We start from the raw sequence: 18,964 nt of genomic DNA on the forward strand, positions 1-18,964 counted from the left end.
CTGATCTATTATTCATTCTTCCAACATGACAAATGAGTCTACAGGAAAATATAAGCTTCCTAGCTGGTAGTAAGCAGCTACTATGGTGGCATATGAGCACCCTCCAGTGCTAGGCTGGTAAAAAATTTTCTATGCATAGGTGGCCTCTTAAAATGACCACCAAGATCACACTTAGCTGGTACTGGGTGGCCTCTGAATCAAGCCATAATGCTTAAGTTGGCTGATTTCACTGAGTTATTACACACGGTATCTCAGACTGTACTGCGGCCACTGTCTCCTGTTTAGTTCACATAAACTTAATTATTAGTTTCTCATTTCCACCTGCATCACTGTTTTCCTTGCTGTGTCAAAGAATTTTGGGACGAATGCAGCTATTAGCTAAGCAGGTGCTAGAGTAGAGCAAGAAAATTGCATTTTAAGTCACGTATGTTATTTACAATAAACTCCACACTCCCGCATTGCTATTTTGAGGAGTGATGGTGAATATTCTAGGCTGTGCCTAGAGTCACGTGAATAAAAAAACTGGAAAAAACTTGGATAGAAAACCAAAAAAAAAAAAGTTTGACTATCTAGCCCAGTCCTCTAACCACTGTATCACTGTGCCCTACACCCTTAGTTTGCACCATATATATTTCATACATGAAGAGCCCTATATAAATAATACCAGCAAAGAAGAAAGCAAACTTGAACCCTGATCCTAACTCCAAACTGAGTACAAGACGTGTGCCATAAAGTTGAATGCTCGATATGCTAAAGGAGAAAGGAAGGGATTAGACCTACAATTTTCCTCCAATGTAGGGGATGTAGACTAATTGGCCAAATTTCCTTCTATCCCCCCTCCTTGCCCACATGGGAGTAGCTAGATGGCGCAAAACTTTGATAGGTGCATATTTTTGCTTTGTGACATTTTACTGTTGTGCAGTTATACGCTGAAATTATCATGCTGTGATTCTTTCAAAAACTATTGTAATATAAAAGCAGTGAAACAAGAGGTGATGAGAGTTGAACAAACATTAAACTTTAGCATGAGGCACGCCCCTTAATTAACTGGGTAGATGTGACAGTGCAGATTTCAAGACATACCACTATATTCATCAATTCCTTCTTTGTACGCGTTCTGCGGCTTTTCATCAATCGCATAATTACAGCGGAAATCGAGTATATAGCGGTAATTATCCAGAATATCGCTTCAGTATTATTTACCAGATTATAAGCGCCTCCTAAAAATATGTCGATGTGGAATGTTTTGATTGTGGTATTCAGGAGTTGATGGCGCATTTATACAAACTTTCGCTGACGGAGCTTGCTTCTAATCACAGCTCTCGCGTCCTCGCACTGTCTTGGTCAAGAGATAACTTTCTGTGCGTGGCAACAGCCAGCCTGAAGGGTGACGTGTTACGCAGCGACTTAACCAGGTTTAGTGATGGTTGAGCAATGTTATGAAGTATATTATGAACTGTTTTACAGCAGCAAGTTGGTCTGTGATGTCTACATTATTGATCCTAATCGTCCATGGATGTTCCACAGGTATTTATAGTTTTGCCATAGATACAGCTACACACTCACCATAGATTTATAAACCCCAGGTACCTGGGGTTTATAAATTTATGCACTCACATTGTGACTCTACTATATGTTTGTGCATACTTGTTCAGTAAGTGAGGCAGCATAGCCAGCATCCTGGTAATTGAAAGGTTCCAAGATTGATGCCCAGTTATACCAAGTTGGCAAGAAACTTTGCTGTAGTCTATCCAGCTATATAATGGGGACCTAGTGGCCTGGTGTCAACTGGGGAAGCAGCCCACCCATCAATGGGTACCTGGTGTTGCCTGGGAAAGCAAATACTCAACTGTCCTTTTCTCACTTAGAGGTTGCTGTGGAACTTCAGGTTCCGCGGCCTCTCTCTCTCTGTGATAGCTGGATAGTCCTCCTGCAGGTTACTAGTCCTGGATCTTCCTGCACAAGACTCAAGTTCCTAAGTGGTATCCAGAACAGGCTTGCTGGACAGTAATACCAGAGGCTTTTTGTTTAGTAGATATGGAGTATTTGAATATTTGTGTTTCATTTACAGTGAGCATGGAGCTTGGTCGGTATCTGAGTAGTCAGTGGACACTGACAGTCGTACTAGAATTGGCGTAGTTCAAACTCATACGCATATTTTCATACAGGATGTTTTATACCTTTATGGGCTACTCATGCATGTACAGGATGCCTATACAAATGCAGGGTGTTTATATGCATGTACAGTGGATGTTTAAAAGTTTAAAGTGTCAATTACATACAAGTACATCTACCTGACTACCATACAACAGGAAATTTTGACAGGAAAATTTGACAAATCTACACTTCATTAGTATTGATGAATTAATAAAATTCAGTGGAGTTTCCAGAAAGGTTTTTAGAAGTTAGCAACATATAGCTAGCAACATAGCCAGCAGTACTGTTACTGAGGTACTGATTCACATATGGATTGCTGGAAGTGCTATGTCACTAGGGACCAGTAAGGTTTTTGGCAGAGACCATAGGACAAAATACTACATTGTAGTGGCCTAATAATGGCATGAACTGTTAATATTAAGTCTGTCTTATTCACATCTGAAAACTAGAGGAGCCCCAGCACTTGAGTAACTGTGAGATATGCAACTGTTAATCTTCCCATTAAGATTTGTTGAAGAATAGCCTGCAATAGAATGACAAAACAAGCTACAGAATAAATGCCTGTTTTCAAATGTCACATACTTTGTGAAGAAATTCTCTCAGTAGAGCTGCCATTGACATGTATGTTTACTATGTATGAACATGTATGAACTATATGGGGCCTTGTACAAGTATGGAAATCTGGTATGTGTACGTGGCAAGACAAGTACTCTCCCGTTTGTTTACCAGGCCATTATTCACATAAATTGTCATGGCTTTATACAAATCATAGTGCACTGCACATCCATTGCAGTGAAAGTTGTTAGAAAATAATTGAAAGCAAAAATCATTTTGACGAAAGACTGCTTGGGAACTATGATGAAAATCAGTTCTTGAGTTCTGAAAAGTTGGTGGATTGCGTTGAAGTAGTAACTTAATTCAGATAGGTACTGCCTTAATGTCATTATTGATGGATTTGGCATCGTCTTCATTCTATTGTGAGCTTGGTGATCCTATGGTTAGCAACAATTCATTACTAACAGTTTACATTTCATTTATCCTCACATTTTCATGAGAACTGTCACTGTCATTCATATTTTGACTATATGGACAAAAGATGCCCAGTACTAATTAGCCTGTTTTATAAATAGAGGGGTATGATGTAATAAATGTTGTATTGTGTTTAGTGTATGTACAGACAGAAGTGACATGGTCCACACTGTGGAGTGGTCTCCAGATGGGAAGTGTGTGCTGATTATTACAGAACGTGGCAGTGCCAGTGTGTGGAGTAGAAAAGTATGTTATGAAAGTTGTACAAGTTATCATTTATACTGACTAACAATTTATTTCACAAGAGACAGGCACAGTACATACAAACACACACACACATGCTACGCACTGTACGCACGCACACACACACACACACACACCATGCATGCACACGTGCACGCACGCACACACACAACACATGAATGCGCACACACACATACATGCGCACACACACATACATGCGCACACACACAATGCACCTACTCACACATTCTTTACTGCAAGTCCAAGAATTCATATCACTTCCCAAACCCTTCATGAGAGTTACCCGCCCACCTACTCTAGGAACACAGAGGGACCCTCGGGAGGGTGGGTAAACCATAATATGGAGCAGTATATACATATATGCACACATCTCATGCATAGACTTATGCTACATTGCATGCATGCAGACATGTTTTTATGTTGTCAGTAACTAAATGAATTTCTGTCTTAGGACAACTGCCTGAACACATGGGAGAAGGTGTATAAAACTGAAATCACTGGACCCATTGTTACTGCCAAATGGATCAACACTTTTCCTCAGGTTGAGTAAACGTAGGGATGTCATTGAGCATCTCTTTTAACAAGTGTTTGTGTAGGTGACTATCAACCATGGGAAGAACAACTGGGAGGAACTGTTCACCAAGCAGCAGGGATCATGTGATCTGCTGAGGGTCATTAGCAATGGGATTACCATAGTTACAGCAGATAGCAAGGTGTGCAGTAATTGTGTTCATGATTGCAATTTCTCACCAAAACCCAGTTCTAGATTTGTTGTGTGTATAAGTCTTGTGCCATCTTATTGTCAGGCATCCCCCATCTGTCATGCAAATTGACAATGTCTTGATAATACAAAGTTTGTTTCTGTTATTAAATGACCTAGCTTTATTCCAGAGGAGGTTGGACTCACACATGTGAGTGCATAAATTTTGTATTGAAAGTTTAACCAAACGCTCACCAAAGTTTTCACTAATACCATTTGAGAGTGCACTTCAAGTTTAGTCTATTCAGCCGATCTACTCCATTCAACCCCACTACTCCAGGCTCGTAAATCTCTCTTGAAATCTACGGGATCACGTGTGTAAGTGTTTGCTGGGTGGAATCGATGTGTAATGCTATAGGGATACCTTATGTACGTGTATTTTAGCGTAATAATTGTCAAAGAAAGCAATGAAGATGCTAAAAAGCCTCTCAGGGTATATTGAAAAAGAATAGTGGACGCCGCTAGCTTGGCATCACAGAGAATCGAACAGTGAATTGGAAACTCACACACTTGCCTTGCAGTAAGAATTGCTTTTCATCTTAAGAAGCACAAGGTAACGTGGTGTGGATATTGCTAAACATTTCTTCTATCACTTACTCCTCATCACATATTAGAAATATGCAATTAACAGTAATAAATTTCAGAAGCGTTTATATTGTGTCCAACCTTCTCTGGCTTTATTCTATCACTTTTGGTGACTATTCATTTGGTAGTAAGAAACCACAAATGTTTTTAGGTGACAATTTTGTGGTAGACATTTAATTAAATTATGTATATGCATGTAAGTTGATTCTTTACATAATAGAAAGTGAAGTACTTCAACAGTTCTATTCTGTATATGATTGATGCTATAGCTCCTCATATGTACACTACAAGGGAAATACTCATCAACTCCATTGGTTGTGGATTTAGTGTCCAATGTGTCTGGTAACAGTGGAATCTCATCAGCAGATATCATCACCAAAAATGGTAATGCTCCTTGTGATTTACCATATTTACTTGGTTAAACACTGCACCTTAAATAGTAGCTACACTTAAGTGGTGCAATGATCAATTTTGAAAATAAGTGTTTTCAAGCATCGAGTGTAGTGGTAGTCAATTTCGAATAGTCGCCGCATTGATTTTTAGAACTAAGGTAATAAACATCGTGGCGTTTAACCAAGTAAAGAATTAAAATATCTGAACTAAAGTAATCACATAGTATTTTAGATGTAGATATGAAACTACTGGTGGAATGAGCACCTGTCTTACCTGGTCCATTATTAGCAAATTGGCAGATTGCTCTGTGTGTAACAATAAGAAACTGGTTAGTTTCAGTTTTTGCCTGAATGCAACAAAGCCATGTTTCCAGATCTTATTTGCAATAATGGAAGGCTACAAATGCTCTCACTCACTCCACATACTCACACAGACAGACAGACAGACACACATGCGTGCATGCACATACATGCAGCTAAACACACACACACACACACACACACACACACACACACACACACACACACACACACACACACACACACACACACACACACACACACACACACACACACACACACACACACACACACACACACACACACACACTCATCTTGTCTGTAATTTAAGTCACATAGTCCTTCAAATTGAAAGCAGCAAGACTAGGAGTTGGTTCTGGATTCTGTTGACAAGTGCTTACTGTATGTTCCCTTGTATTTGTGTACTGATAAGCCACCTCTACTTCTAAACCTCCCCTTCACAGCAGTATATTGTTTGTTAAATGAAACAGCGAAGTGAATTCTTTAAAACTGTAGCTGGGATGCTTGATATATACAGTATCAGCCACTTTTCCCTGAGACACGCATAGTTACACAATTACACATTATAAGTACAGCACAAAACAATCTATATAATCACACTAACGTAACTGATGTTAGTGTTGGGACAGTTACTTTTTAAACGTAATTCGTTACGTATTATTTACAACTGAACTATTTAGTTACAGTTACATATTACCCAAAAAATAAAGTAACTATAATAATAATATTACATATTATATTACTTTGTGCCCACAGCCTTAAGCTGTCACATGTGAAACTACCACCTCATCACGTGACATGATTGCGTTGTTGGACAATATGCAAATCTTGGTTATAAGTAAGAAGCTGGTGAATAAGCTTCATTTAGTAGGCTTCATTACTTCATTGTGGCTAGGCATTACACAGTGGATTACTAACGAGATTAGTAACTTCGTTACTTGTAGTAATAATATTACGTGATATTAGATTCGTTACAGTAACTATATTACTTAGGTAACACGCTACATTTGTAAGTAGAGTAACTTGAGTTATATTACCTATTTTTATAGCGTATTTCGTTATATTACTTAGTCACCACAAAGTAATGATATTACGTATTACTTATACGCATTACTCCCAACACTGTCTGATGTAGTGCTATATATAGTAATAGGACACTTGTACAAGTACTTTTCTTATTAACAACATAACTGGCTATGCTGTCTGGTTTGACTCGGGAGGTGTTATAAAATTATACTAGTGGTAGCTAAATTGATGAGATACTGACAATCAGATGAATCATTGACAAAGATGATTAGAGAGATTACTATTAAGTGACATCAAGAGTTCTTATTATTAACTCTTGGTGACATGGATAAGTCCTTTGTTTGTGTAGCTAGCTATTAAACTACAGTGTGAAAATCCATGTCTGAGTGGACGCATCAAGATCTTCTGCTGTCCATTCACTACAGTTCCAGGCTGAGAATGCTTGACCATGTCATGCATGTATGAGCTGCCTGCATTTTCCTCTTAATGCAATAGTTGCAGTTTATGTGTTTTACCGCATCATACGTTTGCGCAACAGCAAATTTTAAAGCGAAAGTCACGTGCGCTAATTTTAGTTTCAAAATTTAGAAGCGATTGGATTGGTTGAAATCTTGCTCACATGACGTCGCTTGTGTTTGTTGTCACACAAGAACTGTTTCTGTAATTTGGACCTCTACGCGACACGAAACTAGCACCGGAGATTACTGGACGCTTTTCTAGGAGGCGAAAGGGTGCCACACCCACTCCCTTCTCTGCTCTACTAACGAAGTATTTGTGACGTCAGCGCCGTATAGCTACACTATAGCCGTGCATGGAAGAGCCAGACGCTCTACGAGTTGACCAGCGCGATAAACCCACGGACTTTGAAAGGCGAATTGATGCAGCTATTTTGCTAGCTGCCTATAACAAGTCCCAACTAGCTGAATTGCAGCAAAAGGTTCAAGATGCTACTAAAGCAGTAGAAGACAATATGCGAGAATTGCATGCCCTAAGAGAACAGTGTAGTGGCAAGCCACTTCAAGAGGTTACAACTGAAGCTGAAACTTGTACTAGTGACCAATCAACAAATAGTTCAGAAGATGGCCGTGTTAAAAAGAAGCCATGTAATAGCCCTCCAGCAGAGGACAGTGTGGTCAACAGCCCCATTCACGATATTTCTAGTTATGTTACTCAGCCCTCTGAAACTGCAGACACTTCATCTAGGAGTATGGAATATCAAGGAGAAAAAGACGAACAATTTGTATTGGAAAAAAGCAATCAGCCTCATGATAAACCCATTCGAAGAGTTCAGTATCGAAGAAAAACGTTACCACAAAAGAGTCAATCCTTGACATCAGTACTTGCTGCTAAGGGCGAGGCTAAGGGTAAAAAGCTTGACAAAAAAGGATCTGAGGAGCTGCAAGTAAAATTAATATCTCATTATGGATTATCAAGTAACACAAAACAATTTATATATCCTTATCAGTTAGCTATTGGTCCCAACAATGGATTGTTTGTCAGTGACCGAGAGAGCCATCAGATAATCATATTTAATGATAAGTTGGACTATATGAATGTGTTTGGAAGCAAAGGCCCTGGAAGAAATAAACGAGGGACATTTTACAATCCAACTGGTTTAGCAGTAGATGTGAAAGATAGCTTTCTGTTTGTTGCAGATCACAACAATATGATTCAAAAGTTTAAAATAACAAGCAATGATAGGTCTTCTTGTAAGCTAGAATATATTAGTCATTATGGAGAGAAAGGAAGAGAAAAGGGCCAATTGCATTGTCCGTGTGGTTTAGCCTTCTGCAGTAAAGGATTGTTCGTTTGTGACTTTAGAAACCATCGCATACAAGTATTTAAGGGTAGTGAAATTTTTATGTTCGGACGGCATGGTACTGATCATGCAGAGTTTAATGAGCCTCATTCAATTGCCATCAATAGTAACGAAGACAAGGTATTTGTTACAGATCACAGCAATGATAGAGTACAGGTTTTCACTCCAGAAGGTGATTTCATTCGCATAATAGTTGACAACACTTACTCTCCTAGCCATCCTCAGCTGCGATATCCTCGTGGCATTTTCTATACACCTGATGGACACTTGTTAGTCAGTTGTACTCATACTCACTGCATAGTGGAGTTTACAGAAGATGGTGACTATGTCTGTACCATAGAAAGCATCATTCAGCCAGGTGGTGTAGTACTGCAACACACTGGAGAAATGGTTGTCACAAGTAATGTCAAACAAGTACTATACGTTATTACATCACAACCATGACAATTAGTATGCAAACAGTCATTGTACGCTTTAGTCCTGACTCCACATGTGTCCAAATAGTGATAGCTAGCACGCATGTTTGTTAAGACAAAATACTAATCTTTTAGAAAGGCTCTTTTTAGTGTTTTTATGTTGCTGTTTTGCTAAGATTATTATTTTGTGTAGCTGTAGCTATTTTGAAGCTATTCAGATATCTTCTTTTGTAAATTTTATACCCTGTACACATTCTTTTATTGCAAAAGTATTACAAGAAATCAGTAATTAAATTCTAAGTTGTTGCTTTGTGTTGTAAGTCACACATTCAAGAAAATACACAACACATGGTACAACTTAAAAAGCAAGACTTGCTATTTGTATTTCAGTTCTCTTCAGCAATGTTATTGTGAGACTATAGTTTCACCTGTGGTATCATGGGTTCTGTTAAATTTGGCTTGTTTATCTTAGTCATGTAACGACAGTCTTGATATAGCTGAGACCAGTTCCCATTTGGTGCAATTTTGCTCATGTTGGAAATGCTACTCATAACCTTTGAAATGTGGTCAATGCAAAACATATTGTGTGATAGTTGTGTAAACTGCCTGTAAGAATTATGAGAAAGCACAAGAGAGGATTTGCTTTCAACACACCATACTAACTAGATGATGTGGTTGATAGTAGATTGCTCTAATAGAACAACCTCCAAGTAGAGTTCAGAATCATAACAATGTAGAAGAAATTTTCATTTCCGTTGGCAATGTTTGCATTTTATTTATGAGCAAACATGAAAACATTGGAAGTGCTTCTCCTACTAGCTGTAATTGTGCAGTAGAAATACATAATGATAGTAATTTGATCTGGTTGCTCTTAACACTATCCATACCATACTCTGTGGAAATTTTTTAATTACAAATTGCTATTTCTACATATTGTGTTTCATGAACATACCATTATAGCACAGGAGATCTGGTCACTGGACTGGATTACTGGACTAACTTATCTTTAACTTTTCATACATACTATTGTTGGGCTAATGCCTTGAGGGAACTTGCAGCAGAGAGGATTATAACTAGTCTTCGTTGATCTGACATTATGTCAGATCAAAGTCAAAGTTGATCTGACATGATCTGACATTGTATGGCAATACTTAGCAGCATGCGTGAGCATGCCAAGTTGGGGCATACCCCTTTTAAAAAAATTGGATTTTCAAAACTTGGATGTGAGTATTTTGATACCCAAAACTCCTTCAGCAGCCATGCACTGTATTGTTTAGCCATATCCTGTAGCTAATAATAACATTAGCTATGATGATTTGATATGAAATTATCCAATGTAATGTTTTGTGACATGTATCTATATCAGTTTTAACTGCAGGACATTTAAAACCCCTTTAGAAGCCACTGATACAGTATGTGAGCTTGTGGTAGAATGGTGCAGGTTGGACCTCATTGTAAGGTGCAGGTTCGATTCCTGAGTCAGACAAAACTTTTTTTGATTTTTTGAACCTTTTAGGTACACCTTTTTAAAAGCTGTTCAACTGCTCTGTTAGAGTCGCAGACTGTTCTATTGGAGTATATCGATCTTTTTTAGCAGAAATCGGTCGGCCATTCTTGACCGGTTCAGTAGGTAAATGGGCAGTCTTCGAGCTAATTGGTTGGTAAATGTCCAATGTCCGACCGTTATAATCCACTCTGACTTGCAGTCCATTACTGAATGCTGAATACACATATCAAAAGTATTAATTTAAAACAATTAAGTAGGGATCCAAGCAATAAAAGTAGTGAAACAAGATATATGAATGATGGTAATATAGCATAGCTATGGAAAAATCGTTAGCATGTTATTTCAATGCCAAAGTAGGGATTTTCCCACATTATGTTGTAATACCATCATCCATATAACTTGTGTCATGGCTTTGTATCACTTGGATCCCTACTTCATTTTTAGATTAATAAATATAGTTACTAGCTTGAATCCCTTGGATTACGTATACACATGTGACTGACTGTTCTATTAGAATGTCATACATGGCTCACTGCTGATCTTGAGTGAGCCGTGCATGATAGAGAAGTACCTTGTTTTCTGCAAGTGTAGCTGGATCACTGATGGGATAGTCGCTGTGTGCTGTTTTAGCCGATCATCATAAATGCAGCTTGATAATTGAATTCCCCACCCATGGGGACATCTTCGTGCTACAAATCCGTGGGAATCACTAAAAATTGTGCCTATGCTTGTTCCAAATTGTGGGAACAAGTTCAAGTGATGAATCCCCTACAAAACCTTACCCACTCCTTGACATAGGTGGGGCGTGACATTGATACATAAGTGTATATGAGTTTCAAGTAACTTTGTGGCATCTAAATACACTTCTCAATGGAAAGTGCTGATTAGAGCTGAAACAAACATTTGATTCGCTCGTACGTTCACTCATTTGTGCTTGTATTCAAGTACCTCAGTAAGTGTTTAAATACAAAAGAACTAAGCTTTTACCAATACATTTTGGTATTTGTGGGTGAATTTTGGCAGTACTACCATGAAATTTTAATAGAAAATTACAAATCAAATCATAAATTCAAACAAAATAACATATTCAAACTATTTAATTTCAAATTATTCGCTCGTTGAACTATTTAAACTATTCAAATACTAAATGTTTAGTGTTGATATGGAAAATTAATGCCTCGATATGATTTTTTGCATGAAGATGATCAGTAGAAGTGGAGATAAAAGGCAAGGCACAGATGGCAGTCACTCATAAGGACAGACAAAAATGTTTGTTTTTAAAAAATAAAATATTCACTCTTCTGAAAGAGTTTTCAATGCTAGATTTGATGTTAGAAAAGGTACCTTTTGTCTCGGAGAATGTTTAATGTTAGTTTTTAGCAGCAGTGTTTTGGTAGGCACCTTGATTTGGGGGGATCCCTGCTATACTGTACTGCCATACTGCATGATAGTGGAATAAGCAAAGTTGTCTTTTTAGGATTTCGATGATATTTATATTCCCTAGCTACCTTACCCCACAGATGCCATACCAGAAATAAGCCCTGCATACTTTGTAAACATCAAGTGATCTCTAATTACCCACTGAAATGTCCAATTTGGACACTACATGACAGTGGTATCCAAATTGGATGTTTTTTGGTGTTTAGGATTCACTTCAGTTTTTCTAATCCAAAACAACCAAGTTGTGAAAAGATAATGTGCCCATCAAAAATATAGGTTAGGCTTGAAAAAGATGTGATCTGAAAGAGTAGCGGTCAAGAAATGGTTGTATTGATGTTGATGTCAACAAATTTGTTATTGTTAGACACTAACATCTATGTGTTACAGCTAGCCTATTTTTGATAGCAGCCTTCTATTCATAGTCAACCAAAAATTGCTGTCACGGTGTATCACCTAGTATTCAGTTACCTAAATGGTTTACATTACTGCGTTTGCGTATAAAAATACAAATATTTTTAAAGAGTATATATATTTTTTAGATACTCGGACATATCACTGCTCTGTCATTTGGGCAATGTAGGTTTAATCTGATATTGAGACAACTTCCATTACTTCTATAACTTCCATTATAATTATTTGCTACAATAGTATGCTGCCATGGTAGTGATATGTTATGTGTGTGAATGTGTTTCTGTTTTCAGATGGACAACTTCTCTGTGTACTGGGTCACAATGATGGGACAGTCAAGGTGTTTAACATTGTCCCAAAAGTTCAACGATTTGGTAAGCAAAGGAGTGAAAGCTGCATGCATCTACTGTAGATCAAATGCTATAATTAATCAAACTTTGTATACCTTTAGATTTTAGATTTGTAAAACGTACACACAGAGCAGAAATGTGTTGTTTGTTAAGCTACTATTTTAAGAAAAAAATCTTGATCTACAGTTTGAAATTTCTACCAATACGTTTTTTCTATATGATGTGCAGGGCATCTTCTACTTGGTTGTGAGCTGACGGCCAGAATGGAACACTCTGACCATGGTAGGGCAAAGCACTAAATGTCTTCCTAATATTTGTATTTATTTTCATTTTAGTGGCAGTGAAGCAACTTAAATTGGTGTCTTCTCAGTCAACTGGCTACAGTATTCATCTGCTCTATGGAAGTTAGTCTTTTATCATTATGAAACATATCCTATTCTATTCACTGTCATTGTGTGTTTGAAAACAGAAGCTTTAAGTATGTAACTGCCTGTATTGAAACTATCTAAAAGACATTAATTTCCTAGGACATACAGTTTATGGGGTGGGAAAGGGAATTTACTGATCTATAATTCTGTTGCTAACCAATTAGCCAATTAGTATTTTGAAACTGAAATAAATTCTATTCACCAGTTTTAATGTATTGTCAGTTTCAGTGTATTGTCAGTTTCAATGTATTGTTTGCTTGTTAGATTCCACTCTTCAACAATGGGTTTTGGGAGAACTCACTTCAACCATAAACACTGAGCCAAAGCTAGTAGCTACCTATCCCAGCAGTGTCCCACTGACAGTGTTCACCTTGACAAATGTTTGCTTTGGATCATGTGATACCACTAGTAACCATGATGATGATGTAATTGTATTGGATGATGATGACATGAGGGGTCACAAGGAGACTCAACGACTGGTGGAACTACTCCTTGTTGCTAATAAATATGGAAGTATCAAATGTCTTAAGAGGTGTGAGGCGTAGTCAACATTCATATTTACATTTCAGTACTTTATAACAACACAGGGATAGTTATGCAGTTATGTGTGATAACTTTCAAACTGAAGATCGATTGGCACCACCTGGTGTGTTTGTGTGTGTGTGTGTGTGTGTGTGTGTGTGTGTGTGTGTGTGTGTGTGTGTGTGTGTGTGTGTGTGTGTGTGTGTGTGTGTGTGTGCACGTGCACGCGCGTGCACACGTAATTTTCCAAGCTCACTTTAAATATCATTTTTATTATAGCTGTAAAACAAATGAAGATGGGTAGTGGAGACACAGTTGGCCAAGTTTTGTGTCTGTCACCAAATGGATGTTGTGTTGTTTTTGGAGTTGATGACCATCTCTTCTTCTTTGATTGTGGACGATTCATAACCAACAGTAAATATTACATGTACTCCTAGATGATGTTATATAAAGCTTAGAAATCTTGCCTGTTTAGCACTTAAATGGCTGGTTATTTATCCTCAGGTACACTGGACTTCGTAGTTTGAATGTATACCTGTCACACAAAGGCAAACCTGTCTAATTAAATAGACACTAAAGACAGTACAATTACTCTTTTGGGTTACTGCGTATGTACATAATTATCCACAAGTTTCATGGATTTCATGGTAACTTAGCTGCCTGAAACTGTCATTTCCTATCAAGCTTTAGTCTTTTCTATTTAATAACAAGGAATGAAATAATGAAAATTGGTTTTGTTCTTTCCTGTGTCTATTTAAAATGCAATATGAGTTTCTTTCTACTGCCTATTTTATGAACACACTTTAAAAAGAATATGTTTGTTTTATTTCAGAGTCCAATACTGATAACCTGTTTTTGTTGTTCTTGTTGGCAATTGTTTGTGACCGTCTTCCTTGGGATCTAGCAGTATCCTGTGCACTCTCATCTACCACAGGTAAAATTGTATGGTTACAAGCACGTATCATTTGTTTTACTTATAAAGTAGGTACTAAACACTGTTCCATTACTGTATTGCTTACATGGTCTACAAATATGCTAGAGCAAACACCACAATATGTGTTTTTAATAGATGACTCCCTCTGCTTATTGATAGCTCTTATACTTCTTAAGCCAGTATATAGGTGTAACTCACATCATCATTCAGTACGGTAGTACCGTGTACTACAGATCATGAAGATTCTAGCCTAAAATATCACCCTAAAACCTTCCTTTCATGACAGCTTGGCAGCAGTGGTTGGTTAGGTGTAGTCGAGGGCCGAAAATGTCTTCAAAGCGACCCTAAATCCTTCCAATAAATATTAAATTTTATTTAGCTTAATTTTCTGCCAACTGACTGCCTGATGCCTCCAGCCAAGCACAACTCCACAATAGATAAGGCTATAGGCTTGATTTCTTCACTAGTCTATGTCGCTTTGTCCCAAGATGTGCCTTTTCACCAACCGCACTTACATCATGGACTTACCTTTGTCCTCCTTTGTGTCCCAGTTCTTTTCGCTGACAATGCAATGTGTTGATTGGCTTCACTGTGGCTGTATTGATTACTGTATAGCCTGAGGGACAATATTTTCAAGGTTGAGCAAAAATAAAATTTTCGTGGATTTGCAAACCATCCCATGTGTAATATATGGAGGTCTAAATTTTTCAAGGATGAAATTTTCACTGTTAACTCAAAACCTTGGAAAAGTGAAAATTTCCCGCCTTGAAATATTTAGGCTATACGGTAGCTATCATGCTACATGCCCTATTTTCCGTAACGAGTGGGTTGATTGCAGAGACACTTCTCGTTCTGTAACGCTGTGTAGCAGGCAGAACTAGAGTTCCTATGGATATATACTTGAAATTGACAAGGAGATAACATCCTGACCGCCTGGCAGACTCCTGTAAGCGTTCGAGCGTTAATCGGATGGCTGCAGGTTCGAGGTCCAGTCATGGATTTTTTCTCCTTTCTCCACCTTTTCAAACACAACAGCTTTAAACAGGCTGTAGGACCAGGTGTCGTACAGACCTTCAGCACTTGTGCTGTAAAGCCTTAATAAATAAATGAATAAAGAAACATATGTAGCTGAAAATGAAATGTAATAGCCACTTCACTTTTCAGTACTTGATTGTTAAGGCAGACGTTCAGATGAAAATTATTTTTATTGCATGCCTAGTGCCATTCTTTCTTTTGATGCAGTATGTGCGGGTTCAGTAGTCATAATTATGTTATAAAAAAGTAAACAAACAAGTAGAAGGAATTAGGGATCAAAAAAAGTTGTGAAAAGGGGAATAGCTAAAAAGTAGAGAAATTGTCTATACCTGCAGATATACATATACTAATGGACATTTCATCCCTATAATTCAGGGATTGAAAAACATCCGTTAGTATATCTGCAACTATAGACAACTTCTATTGTTTCACAGCTATTCCCTTGCTCCACTACTTTTTTCCCCTTTGATTCTTAAAATTTCTTCTACTTGTTGTATTATATTCATGTTTATGGGATATTTTTGTTGTGAACAGAGTCATCTCATGTGCTCGGTGTACTATACCAACTGTCACGAAACTACCAAAAGCAGGAGTCACACTTACAGAGTAGATATTTGTCTCAATACTGTATTGCCAAGTCCATTTTGCATAGGTGTGTGTGTGTGTGTGTGTGTGTGTGTGTGTGTGTGTGTGTGTGTGTGTGTGTGTGTGTGTGTGTAGTAGTGTGTATTCTGACATGTAATACATGCTATAGTTGTCAAGACGAGGGAGTTCAGTCTGCCATGACATACCATGATGTTATCAGACTTCAAGCAGTGTACAATTTGCTCTCACTGTACATGCACAATGACAGTAACAATGGAAATTGCTGTGAAATGCTAAAATGTGAGAAGCATTACATAAGCTACTTGTGCATGCATAGGATATTCTTGTGTATATGTCCCATGTGTTTGTGTATTAGTGTGGTGAATATTTACACTGTATATTATGATTAAAGCACTACTGTACGTGTGTGTACGGAAAACATACTACACCCCTGTACGTCGAAAGACTAATACAGCAAGTGGCAAAGCCAAGTGTCTAAATGCACCTCTTGAGTGCTGTATGTTTTATACACACAAGCATAGGTGGTGCTTGAAGTGTTATATAGTACTTCCTGGTTGTCTTGTTCAGAGTATTTATTTCAAGTACCAATTTTTTTGGCGATAAGACTATCCATCCTAATATTTCCTTATATTTGTATAAACTTTAACCACAGGTTATATCTTGTTGCATGCATAATGTGCAATAGACTTTTATAGTCTATCTATAAAACTGGTAGGATTAGTTTGTCTAGTTTTAGTGATTTACGATGTTACGCACATGATCAATTGTGCTGTCTGAGTGGGGTTGTTTTTGTGCATTCCTTCATAACTGTACTGTGACTTCCACATAACTGTACTGTGTGGGCAGATACAGTATACAGTTATGCCATACTGTATGCAAAATACAGTACATCTCATGATGATCTCAGCCCACGCAAAGTATGATTATATGTATGCACATATTCATGTTCAATATACATGACACATAATGAATCATTTGATCACATACTCTTCACTAAGCTGCACACATTATATGTGTACTGATTTTTGTATAGGGAATGTGTTTGTACATGCATGCTCTTAATTGTGTGTATGTGAATGATTTACTTTTATTTCAGCAACTTGTGAAGCACACAAAGCTGAAACAAGCTTGCAGGTGATCTTCCAGATGTTGCCAGTTAAAGAACTGCTGTCTGTCCCAGTCATACACCAAGTTCAACCACACCTTCTGTGGACAGTAGATTACACTGTAAGAATTGCCAGCAGACTGGCTAAGAAAGACCTTCAAAAGGTAAACCACATCTTCACTCATAGTCCCATACATGAGGCCATGTACAAGAGCACTTGTACTCAGGGCACACATTCAAGAGTACTTTTGCAAGTCAACGGACAGCAACTCTCTTGAATCTCATACAGTTTGCTAGTAATTTGATATCTGAAATATTGTCTCATGAAAAATTTTCTATACATTTCCAGATACTAAGTATCATGTTATCCCAGATACTACCATTCATTTCTTTACTGAGATCTTGCTAATAATATTTAATCTCGTACAGGATTTTTTCAGAGTTGCAGAAGTATACCCACCAAAGGTTGTGGGGCCAATTCAAATATACAAATGTTTAGACCTAAGTATGGAAGTACTTGTAATTTCTTCAAAATGTACTTGGTCCCATTCCTGCACATCACCTCTATGCTCCCCATGTACTGAGTATTGTCTTCACAGGTGCCAGATGCTCCATGCTTGTCAGTATTGAGAGAACTTTTAGTTGTACTTCACTCAGTTAGTAGTGTCATCATGTTACCACAAGTACATAACATCAGTGAGTCATGTTGTTGCAGAGTGTGACCTTTAAGATTGTTTTTTTTTTTTTTTTTTTTTTGTCTATTTACAGATGATTTGCTTGGTCCCTTGTTTAAGGCAGTCACCCTCTACTGTCAGTCTCCAGCCTTTATTTCTTTCCCAGACTCTCTCCTATCTGGTACATATTATTGCAAGTGCTTGTAATGTTCTGTGATATGTGTATTTGTAGAACTGTCTGATTTACCTTCTGAAACTAACAGTAATCAACTGACACTGTCTAAAGCAGCTTTTCTCCAAGGTAGGCCTTAACTAAAAGGTAGGGATTATTTTCTTTACAAATTGGTGTTAACAACTGTTTATTAAAGTGTATGGATTTCTATTTCTACTTTTGGTACATAATGTGGTTAACTTTATTTCTTGTTTTGTAATTTCAGGATTTCTGTGTGGTCTCAATGCTGGAGTTTATTTGCCACAAACCTATTACAAATCCAGTCCCCCACCTATTAGACTACATGTGTTGAAGAAACAAGTTATACATGATCCCTACTCACCCTTGGCACTAGCAGTACCTACCAACTTGTCTCCCCCATGGCAAGACAGGTTATATGAAGGTCAAGGTGATTCTCTCCACTTTGGATCAACTATCATCAGTAAGCAAACTGCCCGACAATGTTCAAGGTAATCAGAACATCGTATAAGCACATATCTTTAATATATCAATTTGTATATAGATGTCGCTATTGGGCAAGTTTTTCTGATGCTCCAGAAAGTGTCATGTTAGCAGTGGCAGGAACTGAGCCTCAAATTGACATAGCTAACACATGGGACGCCACATGGAACCGGTGTTGTCCCTGTGGTGGCTTGTGGTGTCAAAACTTTGTTGAATAATACAAAATGTTTTGATGCCATGTATTCACATTGTAGCAGCAGTATATAGTGTTTAATATAACATTTGAGAGTAGCTATTCTGTGTATACTGATTAGATCTTACCCTAAACTGCTTTTATCACAAGTTTATATCCCTTACTTTCCACAATCTGGTATGCCCTTAAACATTTTTGAACACAAATGATATCAACATAATATATGGGTTACAGGTTGTACTGATTGACAATTTGGTGATGTGCAGTAGATAATATCATGTATTCTGTATTGTGATTATGATATGATTGTTTTCATATTA

At 37.6% G+C, this 18,964-nt stretch overlaps 1 protein-coding gene across 2 annotated transcripts; it reads left to right on the plus strand.

The window, feature by feature from the left end:
- The first annotated feature begins 1,238 nt into the window (after window positions 1-1,238).
- On the plus strand, window positions 1,239-18,742 carry LOC136269275 (mediator of RNA polymerase II transcription subunit 16-like). Of its 2 annotated transcripts, none has more exons than XM_066064806.1 (21): window positions 1,239-1,415; window positions 1,468-1,527; window positions 3,324-3,432; window positions 3,902-3,991; window positions 4,047-4,163; window positions 5,065-5,179; window positions 12,418-12,498; window positions 12,703-12,756; window positions 12,810-12,878; window positions 13,167-13,434; window positions 13,490-13,548; window positions 13,704-13,838; window positions 14,257-14,358; window positions 15,928-16,045; window positions 16,148-16,278; window positions 17,096-17,268; window positions 17,704-17,800; window positions 17,873-17,959; window positions 18,011-18,079; window positions 18,216-18,459; window positions 18,513-18,742. In XM_066064806.1, exons 1-21 carry the CDS (start codon window positions 1,270-1,272, stop codon window positions 18,667-18,669), a joined length of 2,481 nt encoding a protein of 826 aa, XP_065920878.1. In that variant the 5' UTR covers window positions 1,239-1,269; the 3' UTR covers window positions 18,670-18,742. The 2 variants fall into 2 exon arrangements, with proteins under 2 accessions (XP_065920878.1, XP_065920879.1); XM_066064807.1 differs by having other exon boundaries at window positions 1,471-1,527.
- The last annotated feature ends 222 nt before the right edge of the window (window positions 18,743-18,964 follow it).

The sequence above is a fragment of the Dysidea avara genome, chromosome 10, assembly GCF_963678975.1.
Source record: "Dysidea avara chromosome 10, odDysAvar1.4, whole genome shotgun sequence".
NCBI lineage: Eukaryota > Metazoa > Porifera > Demospongiae > Dictyoceratida > Dysideidae > Dysidea > Dysidea avara.